This window comes from Rhinopithecus roxellana, chromosome 5 (assembly GCF_007565055.1).
Source record: "Rhinopithecus roxellana isolate Shanxi Qingling chromosome 5, ASM756505v1, whole genome shotgun sequence".
Lineage (NCBI taxonomy): Eukaryota > Metazoa > Chordata > Mammalia > Primates > Cercopithecidae > Rhinopithecus > Rhinopithecus roxellana.
Window position 1 is genome coordinate 146,960,547 of NC_044553.1, and position 21,577 is coordinate 146,982,123.

Sequence of the window (21,577 nt, forward strand, 5' to 3'; positions counted from 1 at the left end):
CTAACGAATTTCTTAGAACATTTCCCTGTCCTTAAGTGACATATGGCTGTAATTCCTCTGGGCGACTATGCCTGAGATTCCAATAGCTGCCACTAGCATGGTGTGGTACAAAGAGCACTAGATTTGCAGGCAAAAGGCTTGGCCTTTGAGTCCTGGCTTTACCACTTGCCAACTCTGGAGTATCTCACTTCCTCATTGAGTCTGTTTCTTAATAGGGAAAATAACATGTACCCTCCCTTCCTCAAAATTGTGGTGAAGAACTTTGTAAGTTCTAATTGTATTGATAATGCTGAAAAGCACTCTTATCTTTGTTTGGTACATATATTTGGCAGATAGAATCTCTTCAGGTATGATAGAAAATAGAACAAAACTTGAATCAAGCATGCTTCTTCCTTGAAAATATCACTATTTAAATAATAGTCAAACTAATTTCTTCCTTTAAAGTCTGAATATACCAGGACCTTTATTAAAAGAAATGCAAAAAATTTGGTATAGACAGGCCTCATGTGCCTGAAATTTCAACTAGTGCCTTGGTCTAGGATATCTTCCCAGAAGCACGCATCCTCTCTTCCTTGAGTCCAAATCTTCTAGACTATGTATGTACTGTTAACGGAGTTCGTTTAACTGTAACAGAAGTTTTCCAGCAGACTAGCCTTTAGTTACTGGCATTCAATTCATGTCTCCTGCCATGCTTTGTTATATAACTTCCCAGTGCTTTTCCTGATAAGAAACTTTACCTCCATGTGGCTTCTCTTTCTCCACAGCTGCATCCACTCTCACTGGTGGTCAAAGCAAGTTGACTTGACCTGTGGACTCATTCCAGCAGAAGTTGTTAAATCACTGAATCTTCTAGCATCCCCTAGATCAATTCTCATTTGTCACTGTAGAGATTTTTATGAAACTTTCATTGTCAGGTGTGTTTACATTCTCCCTTCCTTTCCTATTTTGTTATGAACAAATATATCAGGATAGTTTTCAAAAAGTTATTCAATGATTTCTTCATAGTTGTTTAAATTTTTTTCATAGCTACTCCTCTAAAATTGTACAGAAAACTGTGCCTGCTTTGTAAACTATAGTAAAAATAAAAGTTAAAACAAACCTGGCTTCTTTTCAGCACAGTATGGTTGACTTACTTTACATGAACTGATGTTGACTAAGAACAAAGTGATTTGATAACCAAGTTTTTTGTTCCAAGCAAAGGAGAGTTTACAAATTTGAGCTGGGGAAAAAAATGTGCAGCACCCCAAATCACAGTCCTCTAAGGAGACATTAGCTATTATAAGCAGGTCCAAATCCTGTCAGAATGTAAACCCTTTCCTAATCCCTAAGTCATTTCTCATCTAATTATTTTAAGAGTCTTTTTGGTTGTACTATTTTTAAAGTAGAGCAGAGGGACACACAAATTAGCTGAAGGGTTTTTAAAGCCACTGATGCATTGGGTTGATAAAAGTTAATCCCATCTAAAATTGCAAATATAATTTTATCCTGATGCCTTTCTTAGACTAGGCAAAAGTCAGAAGACTTTTCATCAGGAAAGAGATGAGAGAAGATAGCACTAGATACAGTCTATCCCAGGAAGAGATCATCTAACCACGGTAGTTAACAAGTATTAACCTAATTCAAGCCTGGAGCTTACCTTTACAGAGTCTGCCATAAATAATGAAGTATCGTACTTCTTCCTTGTGACAGATAATGGCGGTCATGTTGCCTCAAAGCAGGCAGCATTTTTTCCTTTTCTGTTTAATTTTAATCAGTTTTCTTCTATACTTGATCAAATAATATATATTTCACAGCCAAAGTGGTAATATGTAATATCATTATACTCTATTACAACTAAATGAAGACTCAAGAAAATAATCAAGAGTACATCTTGGCCTTCTAAATTATTCTGAAATTATACTGAAGTCCAAGTAACTGAACTCCTTGTGTGGCTAGATTTTTGTTGTTGCTGTAGCATTTAACTTTCAGGAAGAGTCAAATGATAAGCCAATTTCAGGGACTGAAAGACAGTAGGAGGCACAAATTGAGATCCTGTCCATATGGATGAACTACTTATCTCTTTTCTATTTACTATCCTGGACAATCAGAAACTATGAATATGATGCCTCCAAAACACAAATAAATATACTCTATTTCTAACTGGAAGAATGTTTAGAAAGACTGATCTATTCATTCAGTGAATATTGACTGAATACCTACTACATGTCGATCACTGTTTTGGGAACTAGGAATACAGCATTGAACAAGAGAACAAAATTCCTGACCTCACATAACTTAATTCCAGTAGGGAAAGACAGACAAATAAGCAAAATATATAGTATGCCAGATACTGATAAGTGCTATGGAGAAAGATCTTGAATTATAAGATTAAGACAATATCAACATGTTTTTAAAGAGTAAACTAGGATTAAAGGGGAAATTTTAGTACAGTCACATGTCCCTTAACGATGTGGGAATGCATCACTAGGCTATTTCATTGTGTGAACATCATGGAGTGTACTTACACAAACCTAGACGGTATAGCCTCGTACACATTTAGGGCATGTGATATAGCCTATTGCTGCTAGGCTACAAACCTGTATAGCACGTTATTGTAGTGAATATTGTAGGCAACTGAAACACAGTGGTATTTGTGTATGTACACTTATGTAAACATAGGAAAGGTATAGTAAAACTGCAGTATTAAAATCTTATGGGACCACCATCTTATAAGCAGTCTGTCATTGACCAAAATGTCATATGCAACACATGACTGTATATACATATTACCAACAAGAATGACAGGGATAATTGAGATGTTACTGCACAAAGTTTCAATACAGGCAAAAGCTAATGTGCTCTATGTGCTACCACATAAAAGGTTGTTTAGTTTATGACCCACATAACCAAAGACAAACCAGAACTTCTTATTCTTCAATCACAGCCTGGGCTCATCAGGAAAGGCAGCTAGCACTTCAATGGACTCACTGCCTCTACCTTCCTTCTTGCTTGGATGAAGAATCTGAATCTAGAAGCCCACCAAATTCATCCAACAGCGCAAGCAGATGTTGCTTTGGAAAACATCTCAGCAGAGAACTGTCCTGGGATGTATTTCATCAGTCTGATACTTCCAACTCTGCCAGGGAATAAGCTCACCAAAGGCTTCTCATCAAACAGCTCTGCCCTAAACACCTCGGGGATTCCCCAACAGTGTCTTGCTGGCCTAATGACACTCATGTTCCTTCTCATGCTTACCTTTCTTTGCCTGACGTGAGTGCAAAAACCTATCTTAAGCAAGATAATTGTAAAAATAAAAAAACTAAATAACAAATATCTCCAGAGTACTTACAACAACTACTGTCACATTTAGGAGGCCACTCTGTGCCAGGCTGTAATTAAGGGCATGAGCTCCAGAGCAAGCCACCTGTCACTTGTCAAAGATTATAATCTAGGAAGAAAGATACTGTTCAAGGAGCCAGAACTACTCTAGCTGTGGTTTCTGCCATGTAACCATGAGCAAGTTACTTAATACCTTTGTGTCTCAGTTTTCCCATCAGTAAAATGGAGATTGGCATAAGAGTGCCTCATATAGAGGATTTTTGTGAAGATCAAAATAAGCAAAAACATTTAAAGCACATGCAAACAAGTGCTCAAGTAATATGAGATCTTCTTATCATGGTTTTCTAGTCCCTTTAAACAGTATCAAATTTCATATTACATTTATTTAGTAGAGAAGATCCTATACTTAAATACTTCCTTCACTAATAGGATTCTGTCTTTGGGAACTTCTCCTTTTCTTTACCTTTTTCTTTCTTTCTTTTTTTTTTTTCTTGAGACGCAGTCTCGCTCTGTTGCCCAGGCTGGAGTGCAATGGTACAATCTCAACTCACTGCAACCTCCGCCTCCTGGTTTCAAGCAATTCTCCTGCCTCAGCTTCCCGAGTAGCTAGCTCGGATTACAAGGAACTGCCACCACGCCTGGTATGTGTGTGTGTGTGTGTGTGTGTGTGTGTGTGTGTATATATATATATATATATATCTTTTTTTTTGAGATGGAGTTTCACTCTTGTTGCCCAGGCTGGAGTGCAATGGCACGATCTTGACTCACTGCAACCTCTGCCTCCCAGGTTCAAGCGATTCTCCTGCCTCCGCCTCCTGAGTAGCTGGGATTACAGGCATGCACCACTACGCCCAGCAATTTTGTATTTTTAGTAGAGACAGGGTTTCTCCATGTTGGTCAGGCTCGTCTTGAATTCCCGACCTCAGGTGATCCAGCCACCTCGGCCTCTCAAAGTGCTGGGATTACAGGCATGAGCCACCACGCCTGGCCTTCTTTCCCTTTATTTCCTTCTAAAGTAAATAGACAATACCAACATTTGGATTGCTTTTCTTTTAGGAAAATGGCAATGGCTCCATGGAAAAGTAGTATATTGAGAGAAAAGTGCTAAACCAAGAGCTGGAATACCTGAATTCTAGCAGGGGGCTGTCACCAACTAGCTGCCCTAACCAGGCATTAGTTGTATAGCATCATACAGAGAAATCTGCATTCTACTGAAGGGTAGCAGACATTTTACAAATAATAATACAATTTCAGACATATTCACTATCAAATATGCTTCATTTTTCTGTTATCATACTGTGTAGTTTAAGTATTCTTTCCTTAAGTCACTAAACATAAATTTGACTTCAAAATAAGCATCAATCATAAAAACACAGGTGAGTCAAGTATGCATGTGTCTACATATTTGTAAGTGCAAAATACAAGGGAATGAGAAGGTTATTTTCTAGATATTTCACACCAAACTTGCAGGAAGAGAAAGGATGTTATGGTGAGTATCTTAATTCTCAGCAGTGTAGCTCTACCTCTTTACCTGACTTAACAATAATACCTCTCCAGTGATTTTCCTCCAACCCATTATTATCCCTCAATATATTATTCCAACTAACAAATTTACATGATGAAACAGAAAGTGGAAATGGCTAAAGAATACTAAAAAAGAGCTGCCAGGTAATGAGTGTCCTATAGATGTTATTGGTCTTTGGTCTACTCCATCAATGAGATGGTGGAAGGAAACAAAGTTGATTATACACAGGGTTAAACATACGTAAAGCAACTAGCACAGGGCATGGCATATGGTCAGTACCCAATATATAGCTATCATTCTTACTATTACATGCAGCCATATCACATACAAAAGAAACAAATCCCAGGGAAGTTGGTTTCCTTACTTCACACAGGTAGTCTGTAGGGATTTGAACCCAAGTCCATTGAGCACCAAAACTTTACCTCTTTGCTTCCAAAACCCACCTTGCCAATTGTTGTTGAATTGAATGGTATAAAGTTCAGTGCACTGAAAATTCACTTGACATTGAGATTCATTTGACAAGTCAATGAAGTCTGAGCCATTTAAGTAACTGCAACATAACAAGTTGTTTTTATTTTCATTTTTTTCTGGAGACAGGGTCTTACTCTGCCATCCAGGTTAGAGTACAGTGGCATGATCATGGCTCACCGCAGCCTTGCCTTCCTGGGCTCAAGTGATCCTCCCACCTCAGCCTCTAGACTAGCTGAAACTACAGGCATATGCTACCATGTCCAGCTAATTTTTTAATTCTTTGTATAGATAGGGTCTCACTATGTTCCCCAGGCTGCTGTTGAACTCCTGGACTCAAGCAATCTTACTGCCTCGGCCTGTCAAAGTGCTGTGATTACAGGCATGAGTCACCTTACCCAGCCAACAAGTTGTTTTTAGATTCACATGAGCTTGCCACTCAGCATGAGATTACCCGTATATTTTGTTAGCCTACTCAGTCAAAACTTATTTAAAATAACAAAACTACTCTGCCCCATTTATAAATCTCAACACTATACACCTTTTAATGATTACATTTGGGTAATCTACTATAGAAAGTGGTACAAACCCTCGATAGGAAGTTATTTCTACTACATGCTGCCAATTCTCATGAAGGATTTGTGACATACATAGTTTCTTCTAGTAATATTAGCATCTTAGGCAAAAATTTAAATTGCCTCTGGATGTTCTGTCAATTCATTAAAAGATAAAGGAAATCTAAGTGACATTTGTTTACGAACAAATTGCTCAGAGAACTGAATAGGAAAATATTTGCTAAATAAGAGAATGATGAATCCTTGTTAATAGAAAAGAAAATGCCATGTTCACATAAGGTGTGTATCTGACAAGAAGAATGACATAGAGGGCTCAACAATTGGCCTGGGAACTTGATTAATGTATAAAGGAAGAATGAATCATCCATTCAATTCCTGAAGATTCGTCACATACCTGCTGCCTAGAAGGAAAGACAGACATGGATCTACCATCAGCAGTACAGTGGGGGAATTCCCTCTCATGACCTCCCCTCTGTCCCCCTGAACGGGGCTTTTCCCTTAATAGTAAGTTGTCCCACTGAGGAATGAATGGCCCTTCCTGAGACCTAAAGATGAAGGCCAAAGAAAAAAGGGCATTTGTAGTAGAAGGGTCGGCGAGGGGAGGAACTATATTCAGAGGCAAATGATTATTTTTTAATTATGAAGGTCTTGAATTGTTCACAAATATTCCATCCTTCCAGCATCTTCACCCTGGGAAGTAGAAGACCAGGGAAGAAAGATCCTGCTCTGTGACAAGGGGAGAGAAAGGGAGAGACTGCCTTAACCAGGAAGCCTCCACGCCCACAGCCTAGGCCCACGGATGGACTCGGGGGAGAGAGTGGCTATGAACCACCTGAAATTGTATACAAAATTCTGTGTTTACATCAGATCTCAAAGGGGGCCATGACCGCCATCAATTTAAAGGTCAAAGTTCGTGCACAAGTCTGACATAAAATCTCAAATCCTGGGTCTTTTGCTTATCAGCTATGTAATCACTCAAACTTTTCATAACTTCAGTTTCCTAATTTGAAAATGGAAAAAAGATAATGCAACGCCTAACTCATTGAGAAGATTAAATGAGGCAAATTAAGCTTCCAGCACAATAATGCTCACTTACCCAAAAGGAAAGTCAAAGCTTCTAGAGATACTAGAAGGAATGGAATCTGAATCTATACACCAATGACAGTGACAGCACTTAGAGTCCCCCAAAACACCACCAGTTCCTTCATGTCCACCATTTTGTAACTCACCTTACAAATCTCAAATGAGTAAATTCATGCTTAATTCCACATGGTCCTGAGACTATACTACTGTGACAGACTGTTGGTAAGAAAATAAGGACATCTGGTATCTCAAGGGAAAAATCCAATACTGGAAGTAAAACATCTTAGGCTTTTAGCCTTTAAGTTTATTAGGCACTAAGCCTAGGTTGAATAATACGCCATTCTTCAAATAAACAGGTTTCCAAATTCTGCAATAACTTGTGATTATACAATAGACTTTAAAATGCACATCCTCCATGTTTGTATGTGTAATTTCCATACTTATTTATATGGCTAATTCTTAATTACCTAGACCAAAGAAGAAAAGTAACAGAAAACCCAAACATCAAGAAAAATCCCTGATCATTTGTAATTGGTGTTAGACTTGGGAAAGCTTTCTCTATCTAGGTGAGAGGCCAACCTAACATATTTGCTTCAGGTGGTCCAATAGCTCTAACTGAAAATATTCACAGATTCTTGTCTCTACCTCAGTCTTATTTGTTTTATAACATACACACCTAAATGAATAACTACTCGGCCCAAAAGGTAAAAAAGTTTCTGGGTACTAGACTTTTACTTTACACATATTTCAGCTATTTTTAGAGTCCAAATGAAAACAGCTAGTACATAAGGAAATAAGCATGAAATTCTTGATGTCTACTCAGATAACAGTCAAGATAAGGTCAGTGGATATTTGGAATACCTAAGATACTAATTTAAAATAAAACACTTTGATGGCCAAGAACACTTTCTAAAGTTGTGCTTGAGGGTTATGGTTTGCGTTATATGCTTGATTCCTCTCTAACAAATCCCCTAGCCAAAAAATATCCCCATCTGCCATAAGGTGCTATGAGAAGTATCTGTTCAAAGTCCAGTGAGGAAGCTGACACTCCCTTGACACAGCAATCTTACCTCAGAGAGTCACTACAACTAGATCACTTTCTAAGTGTTTCAGAAGAAGCCCCAAAGTAAAAAAGAAGAGTCTAAAGAAAATAGTGCTTTTCTATTTGAATACAAAACTTTGGAAATGTTTAACTCTCTCCAGGAAATAAAATCAGAGCAAATAAAGGCAGACTTAATTGTACTGCTGTCCATATTTATCAATCTAAATTCAAAACTCTTAATTTTTAAACTAAGTAAACATTCATTCAGTAACAACATACTGTAAGCTGAAAGGCACTATCCCAGACCCTGGCAATGCTCCAGTCAACAAGATTCCTACTTTGATGGAGCTTATATTCTATGGAACAAAAACTTGACATTGTGCGTAACGCACTGAACACACAATTTAAAAAACATTTCGTAAAGATCTATGATAAACCGAAGCCTATAATTAAGAAATAAGAGGCTACCATATACATTTTGCTAGACTTTCATCTTCAACAAAATACCTTGCAGGTAATTTTTAGCAGTGGCATAGTCTTTAACTCAACTTCAAAACAACAGTTATGTATGAAGGCCATATATGGGAACAACAATAAAGAGGCCCCAATACACACACACACCCCTCAGAAACAGGTGAAAGAAAACTGTCCTCTAAGTTATAAAACTAACACAATACACCATAGCAAAAACATCAAAAAAAAAAAAAAAAATCTTGAAGAGACTTCCATGGTTTCAGAACTTCCCCATATCCTGAGGATTAAAAACCTTTTTAGGCTGGGTGTGGTGGCTCAAGCCTGCAATCCCAGCACTTTGGGAGGCCGAGGTGGGTGGATCACCGGAGGTCAGGAGTTCAAGACCAGCTTGGCCAACATAGTAAAATCCCATCTCTACTAAAAATACAAAAATTAGCCAGGAGTGGTGGCAGGCGCCTGTAATCCCAGCTACTTGGGAGGCTGAGGTGAGAGAATTACTTGAACCCAGGAGGCAGAAGTTGCAGTGAGCTGAGATCGCGCCATTTGCACTCCAGCCTGGGCGACAGAGCAAGACTCCATCTCACCAAAAAATAAAAGAAAAAAAGAAAAGAAAAGAATTCCTATGAAGAGAATAAAGATGAACACTTATTAAGAGTTTCCCAAATACCAGGTCCTTTGCTAAATGTTTTACATTTAACACTGAATCCTTACAGCCACTATCAAGTAGGTACTATTATTATCCCCAACTTACAGATGAAAAATCAATGACCTTGGGAAATTAAGTGATTTAATAATTACTTAAATTACAGCACTTGGATGCAACCTAGGTGTTTCTGACTACTGCAGACTGTCTTAACCACTTTGCTAAGCATCCATCTCAAGAGGCAGACAGGGACTAAAGCACCACTGAAGCACTGCCCAGAGGAAAGGGTGTCCTGACTTAAAGAAATTTGTCTGGTCCTAGAGGCAGCAATTCTCTGCTTATAAAAATATGTACTTTTTCTTTTCAGAGTCTCACTCTGTCGCCCAGGCTGGAGGCTGGAGTGCAGTGGCGCAATCTCAGCTCGTTGCAATGTCTGCCTCTCGGGTTCAAGTGATTCTCCTGTCTCAGCCTTCCAAGTAGCTGGGACTACAGGCATACACCAACACGCCCAGGTAATTTTTCTGTATTTTTAGTAGAGATGGGGTTTCACGATGTTGGCCAGGACAAGCTGGTCTTGAACTCCTGACCTCAGGTGATCCGCCCACCCCAGCCTCCCAAAGTGCTGGGATTACAGGCATGAGCCACCACGCCTGGCCTACTTATGAAAATATCTACTTTTTCAAGGCAACACCTCTTCTGATTCCATGTTCACCATGAAACTTCTGGTTTGTTCTGGCTCCCATGTGCCCTAACTATAGGAAAATCTTAGCCTGGGAAGAGGGCACACATACCTGGGACCCTTGGCAGTTCTTTACTGCTTATAAATTACTAAACTTTGGTCCTAGTTTTACACATCATTCTCAGTGAGCTAGATTAAATCAGGTCTTCCCATGACATGAGATTTCTGAGCTTGGCTCTTGCACTCTGGACTGTGCTGATTCCATCAAGGTGATGCCCCAGGCAGTGGCCATGCCCAGGTGGGCACCCTCTTGTCTCACCACCTCCTTCAAGCCTCTACAGCATATACTTTTAAAATTTGAGAGAATTTTCTAGCTCCCCTTAAACTCCTTAAGGACTCAAAGCCTCTCTTGAAAAAATCTTTTGAAACTCAGACGAATGATAGGCAGGGAATTCCAAGAGCTTTGAGAAACTATTGCTATAACGAACAGCAACATTTTCCTAATGGAATAATTCATTTTCTCATTTTTAAAAGTTACTTTCTGTAGTTCAAATATGGTGAATTGAGAAGAAAGTTAGCAACCTAAGTTAACTATATTGGATATATGTATATTAACCATGTTGCTTTTAATTTAATATATCTTAGACACTTGTAAAAATATAAAGGCTAAAAATACAAACAAAAAAAAAATACCCATACACCCAGTGTAAGAAACACTACTGATATAGCTGAAACCCCTGGGTATAGCGTTATAGTAATATTATTGTGCGGCCCTTGTAACTGTCATTATAGGGCCATGCACGGTGGCTCACTCCTGTAATCCCAGCACTTTGGGAGGCCAAGATGAACAGATCATGTGAGGTCAGGAGTTCGAGACCAGCCTGGCCAACATGATAAAACCCTGTCTCTACTTAAAAAAAAAAAAAAAAAAAAATTAGCTGGGCGTGGTGGTAGGTACCTGTAATCCCAGCTACTGGGGAGGCTGAGGCAGGAGGACCACTTGGACCTGGGAGGCAGAGGTTGCAGTGAACCAAGATCGCACCATTGCACTCTAGCCTAGGCAGTAAGAGTGAAACTCCATCTCAAAAAAAAAAAAAAAAAAATTGTCATTATAGAAGTAAAATGGTATTCAATTAAGCAAGAGGAAAGACTTTTCCCTCTATTTATATTTGGACAGTAACAAAGTTTTTCACCCAAATCTATAAGATACGATAATTCCAGATTTGCTTGGTGAGAGAACAGTGCAAGAAACCAACATACTGATATTTCTTGGTTGAATCAGAGACTATATGTACAAACGAGAAACAGGTGTGACCCCACTCAGATTATTTCTGAACAGTCATTTGGTAAGATTAGGCCTGATGCTTGAGCCATCTGTTTATATGCTACAGAGCCGAGCTACTGGGGCTTTCAAAGGAAAAGTTTGCCATACAAACTTTCTACCCATGACTGTTACTAAATGTCGGAAATCGTGCAACAGACTCTCCAAGGGCAAAACATTTTCTAGGGACCATGCCTGTTTCCTCTTCTGGTAAAAATCAGGCTCAAAATATACCCACAGCTATATAAAGTTACTAGTTCCCTGAGACTGATAACTTCTAACAATGGATGGCAATTTCTCTGGACTTATTAACAGAAGGAAGGCAATGCCTGTGGGTTCAGTTCTGCCTGTATTTACTGAACACATTCCACACCTGGTATAAAAATAAACCAGGGCCGGGCGCGGTGGCTCATGCCTGCAATCCCAGCACTCTGGGAGGCTGAGACGGGTGGATCACGAGGTCAGGAGATCGAGACCATCCTGGCTAACACAGTGAAACCCCGTCTCTACTAAAAATACAAAAAAATTAGCCAGGCGTGGTGGCAGGCACCTGTAGTCCCAGCTACTCAGGAGGCTGAGGCAGAAGAATGGCATGAACCCAGGAGGTGGAGCTTACAGTGAGTCGAGATTGCGCCACTGCACTCCAGCCTGGGCGACAGAGCGAGACTCTGTCTCAAAATAAATAAATAAATAAACAAACCATAGTTCTTCAAGAAGCTGACTCTAGACGTTATAGACAGACCTGGTGTATGAGGAAGAAAATCACAGGAAGAAGAAACCATAATAGAAAAAAAAAAAGTCGAGGCAAGCAAAATAAATAAATAAATAGAATAAGCCACTAAGCCAAGCAAGGAGGTACACGCCTATAATCCCACCTACTCAGGAGGTTGAGGCAGGAAGATAACTAGAGGAAAGAACTCCCAGACCAGCCTGGGCAACACAGCAAGACTCCATCTCAAAAACACAAGTTTTAAAAAAAAATTAGCTGGGTGTGGTTGTGTACCTACAGTCCCAGCTCTTGGCAAACTAAGTCAAAAGGATCACTTGAGCCTAGGAGTTTGAGGATGTATTGAGCTATGATGGTGCCAATGTACTCCAGCCTGGGTGATGGAGTGAGACCCCATCCCTATGAAAGAATAAATGCAAGTAAACAGGGACTGGTTACTGAGGCCTGCTGTTCTGGTTTTCTTTCTTCTTCTTGGGCAGTTTCATCTCAGTTTCCTTCCAACACTTTCCCCTCCTCTAATGTACCATAAGGGGTCGGCAATGTCCTCTTTTTCTTCCCTGGAGAGCCTCATACCATCTTCTGGCTTTAATGAACTCACTTAGGCTGATACTTCCCAATCTCTTCCCTCGAACCTGGATCTCGTGCCTGAACTCCAGATCAGCAGATCCATCTGTCTATTCAACACCTCCAATTGGCACCTCAAACACCTCAAACTCAGTATTTCCAAAACCGAGCTCACGACACGCTCCTCCTTGCCCCTAACAGATCTGCACTTCCTTTCACGTTTCCTCTCTGTTATAGCCCCACCATCTATGAAAACCTGAATATCAACCTGGACCCATGCTAACCCCTGCCTATTACTCGGTAGGTCCTGAATATCTCCAGATTCCAACCACCTCTCTCCAACCCTATCCAACTCCAGGTGGCTACCATCTGTACCTGAACCACGCCCTTCGAATCATTCTCCAAAGGGCTCACTCTTCACAGAAACAAATGTACCACACCTGTTTACACCCTTCATTAAACTTCCCCACTACGCTCAGGATAAATCCAAATCCCTTAACAAAAAATCCTCATTTGCTGCCTTTACAGTCAGCCTTTCCTCCACGCACTTCAGGCTTCAGGCAGACTAGCTCCCTCTGCGTCTTTGGCCCTGTGCAGTTCTCTTTGCTGAAACTCTTCCAGCCCGATAGGACTCCCTTGCCCCATCCTCAGGTCACAGCTCGGAATCAACTTCCCTGGGCAGCCTTCCCTTTGCTGCACCTCCCTCTGGCCTATGACACAACCTCTACTTCCCTTATCACAGCATGCATCATGCCTGTTTTCTTATTGGCAACAACACCAGGGTGAGCTTCCAAGTATGTATGTGCTTGGCACTTACGCATCTTCAGTACTGAGTTATCATATAAGTGACTGGATGGTCACCAGGAGCAAAGTTCATCTATTCCTGACTTTTTAGGTGGAATAACCAGTTTCTCTAACTTTCCTTTACCCCAGAACCAGGCAGCCAAAGGTAGGGAGTGTCCTAGGTTTAATTAGAGACCCTTCTTCACAGGCCTTGCATAACATTTTAAATTTAAGACATTATATGCATACATAAGTACTCCATAACTTCCTACCAACTAGATTAGGGGTTTCCTGGGCAAACCTCCCAATCAGTACTCTAACAGTTAGTAGAGCTTATGGCCTTATGCTACTCTGAGAATTAGGTGTCACAGTCATTCCCATGCTTCAGATGGAGAACCGGGGCTCAGAGATATCACATAACTTGCCCAAGGTAATAGAAGCAGATTGTAAGGAAACTAGAACTCAAACGGAGTTCAGGTAATATGTCTCTAGAACCTTGATCTGACCTATAAGAATATAGTCAATGAATTTTCTGTTTACTCAATGAATGTTGAAAGAATGAAGTCAGGAGCCGGACATGGTGGCACATGCCTATTGCGGGAGGATCACTTGAGCCTAGGAATTTGAAACCAACCTGGGCAACATAGCTAGACCTTGCCTCTAAAAAAATAAAAATGAACAAAAAAGAAAGAATGAAGTCAGTAAACTGTACTAGAGATAGGGATGACCTATTATATCACAGGGGGTATATTAGAAAATAGAAATTTGAACAACCCAGAGTGTATTCACATTTGATTCTGGATTACGTTTAGGGAGGAATATAAACATATTCAAAATAAGAACCATTAGCTATTATAGGGAACCCCAAGGGAAGACTTCTTGCTCTAATCTATTCCTGCTTCATGAGGAGGGAACCTACAGGCTCAACTCAGACATCCCAGCCAGGGACACACAGTGAGTGGCCAGTGGGCTAGAACACACAGCCAGCATGCCGAACAGAGAAGCCTGCAGTGTCTTCTTTTTTTTTTTTTTTTTTTTTTTTTTTTTTTTTTTTTTTTTTTTGAGACAGTTTCGCTCTTGTCGCCCAGGTTGGAGTGCAGTGCTGTGTGCTCTCAGCTCACTGCAACCTCCACCTCCTGGGTACAAGCGATTCTCCTGCCTCAGCCTCCCCAGTAGCTGGGATTACAGGGGCCCATCACCAGGCCCAGCTAATTTTTTTTTTTTTTTTTTGAGCTGGTGTCTTGCTCTGTAGCCCAGGCTGGAGTGCAGTGGCACAATCTCGGCTCACTGTAGCCTCTGCCTCCCAGGTTCAAGTGATTCTCCTGCCTTAGCCTCCCGAGTAGCTGGGACTACAGGTGCCCACCACCACATCCGCTAATTTTTGTATTTTTAGTAGAGATGGGGTTTCACCATATTAGCCAGGCTGGTCTCGAACTCCTGACCTTGTGATTCGCCAGCCTCGTCCTCCCAAAGTGCTGGGATAACAGGCGTGAGCCACCGCGCCCGGCCTTGTATTTTTAGTAGAGACGAGGTTTCACCATGTTGGCCAGGCTGGTCTCGAACTCCTGACCTCAGGTGATAGACCCACCTCGGTCTCTCAGTGCTGGGATTACAGGCATGAGCCACCCTCGCCCGGCCTGCAGAGTCTTTAGGTGGCTTACCTCCCGCAGCTCCAGCCTCTGGGCCACGGCCTCGAGGCTCTCCTGGCCAGTGCTCTCCACGGACAGGGTGAACTCCACAAACTCGTTATTAAGCAGCTGGATCCGGGCAACCAGGCAGCTTTTGCTAGACACCGTGTAGCGCCGGGTGCGTTTCAGTTTCAACCCAAATGGCAGTGGCATCTTCTTCTTTCTTCAAGCGTGGGGGAGCAAAGAGGGAAAAGCTACCCCCACCAACCCGGCTGTGGTGATGCCAGGAGAAAACAATCCTCTCCGAATGGGACGAACACTGTTCGGCCTCCAGCTGCTCACCCAGCAGCCGCTGCCGCCATTAAAAAGCAACGGAGTCTCCAATGGCCCGAGGAAGGGAGCATCGACGCCAGCGCTGGGGAAAGAGGAACGCCGTTACTTAAGCAAAGGTAACGATGGGCTTTCCTTAATATAAAGAAAAGTCAGTCAAGCTGTGTCCAAATAATAAGCCGTCCCCACCCGCTGGAAAAAGGAGGCACTAACAGGACCCGGGAGGCAGGGTGGAATTTTATCTCAGAGTTGTGTTGGGCTCAGTCAGACTCCACCCTTCACTGTATCCTACAAATAGGGATAGCAAGCTGGGCCATCGTCAGGATTAAATGAGATAATGGCCAGCACTACTATAATCCCAAATGTTAGTATTCGTGGTCCTCTTCCTATTTTGGATAAGGTGGTGTTTCTTCATAGGTAACTCTTTCAGGTTGTAGTACTCCAAATGTCAGAGTTCTTTAGTCCTTAAGTGAGAAAAGTGCAAAATACCCCCAAAAGAGCTAGGTTCCAGTCCCAATCCCTTTAGAAAATTAACCCTGAAGGCAAATGGGAGGAATAATCCCCACTAGGAATGGCAGGTGTGTGGTTCAAACGCGGTGAGGTGCCTAACAAGCGCTTGTGGAAGTATTCACGTCATCAAATTGATTTACTGATAAACATCATAAAATACCCTACAAATGCTCGTTATCCATTCATTTACCACTAGAAGAGTGGCAGTTCTGAAAATCCAGACCCCGGCCCCTCTCCAGGGTGGGGACGCCCAAACAGGCCTTCACCTAAGCGGAGCCGCGGCCCAGAAGGGGAGGCGGGCGAGGCCTTCCACGCCATCCTGAGTTAATGAGCGGCCGGTGGGGGCAACAAACCCAGGAAGCCCACGGGGCCTTGGAGCACTCGGCCCCGGCTTCTTCCGCGTCTTCCCCTTGGGAAGAGCAAGCGGCGTTGCCAGGCCAACCAGTAGACTCGGAGGCCCCGGAACCCTCTTTCTGTAGCCGCGTTTCTGGACGGACGCGCTCTAAAAGGACCGGTCCCTCTGCTCCCGAAGGAAACATTTAAAGGGACCAGCGCGAGCCCTACTGGCGGTGGAGAGGTTGGGCGGACCCTGGGTGATACCCGCTTTGGAGCCACAGGACCTCGAAATACGCTCCTTGCAACGTGTTTTATAGAGCGAGGTCTTGCTTTGCCACCCATACTGGACTGCAGTGGCGCCATCGTAGCTCACCGCAGCCTCGAACACCTGGGCTCAAGCGATCCTCCCGCCTCAGCCTCCCGAGTAGCTGGGACCACAGGTGCGCGCCACCACGCCGGGCTCTAACAGAGTTTTTAACCAGACCTGTTGATGGTAACTTCTGGGCCGAGGCAAATGGGAGCGAGCACCAGCTGGGAATTTTTGTATCAGCTGGATTAGTTTTTTCCCCCTAGACGAGTCTACAAAATCCCGGATATTTCCAGGGTCCTGAGACGGTTCCCCAACTTCTTCTGCGCAGAGGTTGCCTGTTGGGGATGAATCGCTTAGCGAGACCCAGCTATAGCTGGCTACGCTGAGCTCCGGCCCCGGACCGCGCGGAGAGGCAGGATCTGCTCCCGACCCTCTCATCTGGCAGGCAGAACCAAGGCTTCAGGAAGAGAAGCGGCTTTCGCAGTTTCACGCTAGGACGGGCTAAGCTAGGAATCGATCCCAAATTCCACACTCCCAGTCCTCTGCTGGGTCCTGCTCTCCTGACTGCGTCTCAGGCCCAGAGTGCTGGGGCACACTGCGTTAGGGAATGGCAGAGCTGGAGAAAAGGGTTCGGCTACTACCCTCGGCTTTGCCAAACTTTACATTTTGAAATTCCATTCCACAAATGTGTATTGCGTCTCTGGGTACAAGACAGCGTAATGAGCATCGTGAGAAATCTAAGACGAATCCCTAAGCCGTCGCTGTCTTTAAGGAGATTACGACCATGCTATAATTACATACAGAGCTGTATCTCTAATAAGGACCCAACCACGGTTTTATCTGGCTAGTTTTTTGTTTGTTTTGAGCTCTGGTTATTCCCCATAGCCAGGAAAATCAAAATATTAAAAACAAGGGATGGGGCAGGCCAGAAGAAAAAAACAAAGCTGGAACTACCTAAGGCACTGTGTTAATTAACAGCATTTGCTGCGTGCCTTCTGTAGGTGAAAACACCATACTATAGAGGGAAACAGAAAATAAATATTAAAAAGATATGGTTTCCACTTCCAGTAGTTTTCAATGCTCTTTGATGTTTCGGGGTATAAACTAAATAAGTAAGTAAAAGCAAGATGGAAAAAAAATTAGCAAATGACAACTTTAAATAATAAGCTTTTAACTAGAAAATTGATAAACCAAGAGTGTAAATATTTAAGGATTATAAATATGCATACAAAACACCCTTTCATGAGATCAGATGGCGGCTTTCAATTTTATATAAAAATTATGGTAACTGGAAACCGGGCGGATTAAGTAGTGTAGACGAACAGACAAGATATTGCATATGTGTAGAGGAAAGATAAATATTTGTATTAGGTGCCATTCAAATATGGTAGTCTTTTCACTGCGTAGAACTACGCCTTGAAAGCAATAGATACTACACTGTATAACTTAATTATTAACTTAAGCTCTGATTAAGCAAACTCAGTAAAACGTTCAATTGTCCCTGAGACTTGAAATGTATTACTGCATCAGGGATAAAGGAAAAGTCAAATTATTTTGGTACATGAAATTGAAAAAGTTACAGTCTGTGTGTATATGGTGCATCCCCCCAAGATCTATCCATAAGAATGGCTTGCTTTTTGCTTATTTATATAAAACCCACTATGTTAAAACAATGATTTTGTTTAATAATTTACAAATTTATCAATGATTTACACATCTTAATTTTCAGTAATATGCAGTATTTGTTGCCAAATGATGTAATACAATCATCAATGTCTGAAGATAATAAAACCAAGATGAGTACAAATTTAAGAGTTCTTTGGGGAGGGCTGTTTCAGGTATAAAATAATATGCAACAATATGAAAGTGACTGGGTCTGGAATTATAATTTACTAAAGTAAACATAATTTATTAATAGCTATTAAAGGAAAACTAGATGATTTTGTTTCTCTACAAAATCTTTCCGTTTTGTGGTAAGTAAACGCATACTAGATTCTGCTTCAGTACAAGTTTACAAAAGGCAGTCTGAACTATTTGTGAGTTCATTTTAAATTTTCCCTCTCTACATCCCTTTCCAAAAGTTTCTCAAATACACTTTACCTCTCAATCTTATAGCAATTCCCCTTCCTATTAAGGTCGTCACCACATGTAATTTTGCCAACGTTGCTTTAAAATAAAATAAGCACTAAAAGGAGAGAGTATGTGACATTTTTAGAGTAATATCTATAGCTATAGCATTAAACCCATGTTTCTCACGGAGAAAACATCTCTGCGTAGATGCTCCAGAATAAAATGCCCTAGAAACAAAACGGACTATACTGAGAGTAAAATTACTGTCGTATCCCAAACTTAAAAAAATAAATAAACTGTCAGCAACTATTAGGCATACAGCAGTTGTCACTTGGAGCACACGAATGTTTTGAATGTGTTTGTGAGCATACGCTATTATTATAAGGCTTTCTCAGCAAAAAATAGGACGAGCATGCCAACAGCGGCCAATCTAATCAGGATTTGCAGAAATCACAAGTCGGAATTTGCAGATCCAAGAATTCTTTTTTCCAGAGTAAACATTCTACTCCAAAAACAAACCCAGGCGTTAGCAAACAGCCCTTCCCTGCGCCCCTTCTCGCCAAAGTTATCTGGCGAATTTCACGTTTAAATATTCTGAGAGGCACAAATATGCCTAACACATTTAAAACCCTGATCCAGAATTCATCCGCTACAGTCGGCCAGGGCGTTCAGAATAGAAGTTCAAGACCCCTTTTAGAAATTACTCAAGTACATGAGAGCGAACCTGGAAAAGCAAGACTTTTCTCTTTGTTACGCTCCCGCTACGGATCTGGCCGCCGCGCCCCATTCTCCGGGACTCCGGGGCCGCCGGCGCGCTCCGGGGTCCCGGCGAGCGGACACACCCCACCGCTCGTGCCGGGGCCCGCCCCTCCCGCCGGCCAGGGCCCGCGCCCTCACCTGCTCCCTCTCCCGCATCCTCGGGGCCGCGCGCCCCGCTCAGCGACCCGCCTCCCGGGTCCCCGCCGCGCGGTCGCCGCAGCCACACCCGCACGCCAGCCCGCGCCGCGGCGCGCTCATGGGGCTCGCACGCCTCACTTCCTGTCTCCAAAAACCCGGCCCGCAGACCATTCCCCTGGGCAGAGTCCGGCGGTGGCGACGGCGAGGGGCGAGGCCTGGAGGTGGGACCGGCCGGCGAGGAGCGCCCCACAAAGAAGCCTTGCGGGGGCGAGGGGTGGCAGCAGGACGGACAGAATGTCGGACCGACGCCGGACGCGCGGCCGGAGCAGCGGGGCGGCCAGGCCCGGGCGTCCCTCCCCCTGGGCCGGGCGGGCGGATCTGGGGAGGCGGCGGCGGCCCGTGACCTCAGAGAGTTGGAATGCGGGCAGCCGCGCGGGGGAGGCGCGGACAGCTGCGCTCGGCCGCCGGGGAGGGGGCGCGCCGCTGCTTTTTTTAATCGTATGATCACTTATTTTAAGAGTTTCCAAATAAAGCTAGGCTTTTAATAAAATGAGAGGAGGGGGTATTACTTAGATTCTAGATAAAAAGTTTTATTCTTGTGTTATTAGGTAGGCTGTAAAATGCTGTTATTGATGGTTATTCGTTTACTCTGGTATATATCTTAATAGTATTGGAATACAGTTCTTTTCCTGCTTGCTCCTAAGGTTATGCCCCATATCACTAGACACTTCCAGTACTGGGTGGGAAAGCCCCCCCACCAGAAATGGTTCATATGCCTCAAATAACCTGTCAGTCCCCAAAAGGGAGCTGTCTGCTTATGCAATACAGAGCAGAACTGTTAAGGATGGAGATTTGACCAAGTTGTCTGGGTTCAAATCCCAGCTCCAACATTTACTAGCTGGATGACTTCGTGCAAATTTCTTAATTTCTCTTTACCTGTTTCCTCTCCTATAAAACAAGGATATTAATATCTTTGCACCGCAGGGGTGGGGAAAATAAATACTAAGCAATATCCAATAACTTTTGTAAAGCATATATGAAGTGTTTCGTTTGTTTGTTACACAGTATTCTGGTACTGCATTATTGTTATTACTGTATTGCAGCACTTAAGCTGAGGAATAAAACTGTGACTCTAACACTATTACAATAGTATAAGATCTTTTCTTGGCATGTGGAACAGAGAACCTTTTAATTTATGTAAATTTTAATTTCAATTATTTTGTTTTAATGCTGTTGTTTCTGGAAAGCTTTTTAAAGTATTGTTTCATGTAAATATCATTTTCTTAAACAACCAAAACTTTTTAATACTTAACTATGCATGAGCCGTGGTCCCTGCACAACATGGACTTTTGGTTTAGTGGGTAATAAACGCACCTACACACCACATACGCAGTACAAGGCCAAAGGGGGGAGCACTGTCATAAAGGTATGAATGCTATCCAAGAGCAAAGCCCAGCAAGGTGCATCTTGGGTCATTTAGCTAAAGGCAAATAAGATTACCTGTGTTTCTAAGGGAAAAAAATAGATCAATTCTGTTTGTAATTGATATTTCAACTGAACTCTACGAGGGGGTCCATTTGTGTGCGAGGAAAGAAAAGAGATCTGAAAATAAGTCCCTTTGCTGGCTTCCCAAGGTAGAAAAATTGGAATCATGTGATTTCTCCCATTCTCATCTCCATCATCAAGACCTGGTATTTCCTCCTTTGAAATGTCTCATGAATTCTTTGTTTCCTTTCTGTTTCCCCTGGAACATTCCAAATCCAAACCCTCATCATTTTACATCCGGATTATTGCAACAAGGGTGGTCTCCTGGCATGTGGTTTCTTGGTTCTCTCTTATTTCCTTGCTAATACCAGGCTTCCTTCTCTTATCACTCCTGATGGACTCCCAAGGTTAAGTTCTTCTGCCTGACCTATCGGGACTTTCCAAACGGGCCTCTCTGACCACCCATATCGCTTTCTGCCCCTGTCAAGCTTTGCCCCTGGCCAGCAGCCCCTTCTGCCCTCCTTCCATTTGTCTAAGCCTTCTGCATCTCTGCAAGTAAGACTGCTTCCAGGACGACTTTCTAGCCACACCATTCCACAGTGATCTCCACACTTGGCAAGAACTGTAAAAGTTGTTTCATGAAGGCTTCTTTTATATCTCCCAGGATTCCCAGGACAGTACTGGGCAAAGAGTAGGCACTAAATAAAAACTTGTTAATTGAATCAGGAAGAAAATAAAAGAATTTTAAAAATAGAAAATGACCGTAAAACCCAAGAGATGTTAGACAACTGAGTTGAACTTCCTCCCTC

The 21,577-nt window shown here is 42.5% G+C and overlaps 1 protein-coding gene across 2 annotated transcripts in view; it reads right to left on the bottom strand.

Annotated features, from left to right (window-relative positions):
* Positions 1-19,415, bottom strand: part of PTPN21 (protein tyrosine phosphatase non-receptor type 21) — an 88,587-nt gene extending 69,172 nt beyond the window's left edge. The window contains exons 1-2 of one of the 2 annotated variants that reach the window (XM_030931307.1): positions 19,284-19,415; positions 14,864-15,245 (exon numbers count right to left, since the gene is read on the bottom strand). In XM_030931307.1, the coding sequence (XP_030787167.1) occupies positions 14,864-15,043 (180 nt within the window). In that variant the 5' untranslated portion in view covers positions 15,044-15,245; positions 19,284-19,415. Of the gene's footprint in view, positions 1-14,863; positions 15,246-19,283 lie in introns of those variants that run through there. The other variant, XM_010384113.2, reaches the window with a different exon arrangement.
* Positions 19,416-21,577: the final 2,162 nt, after the last annotated feature.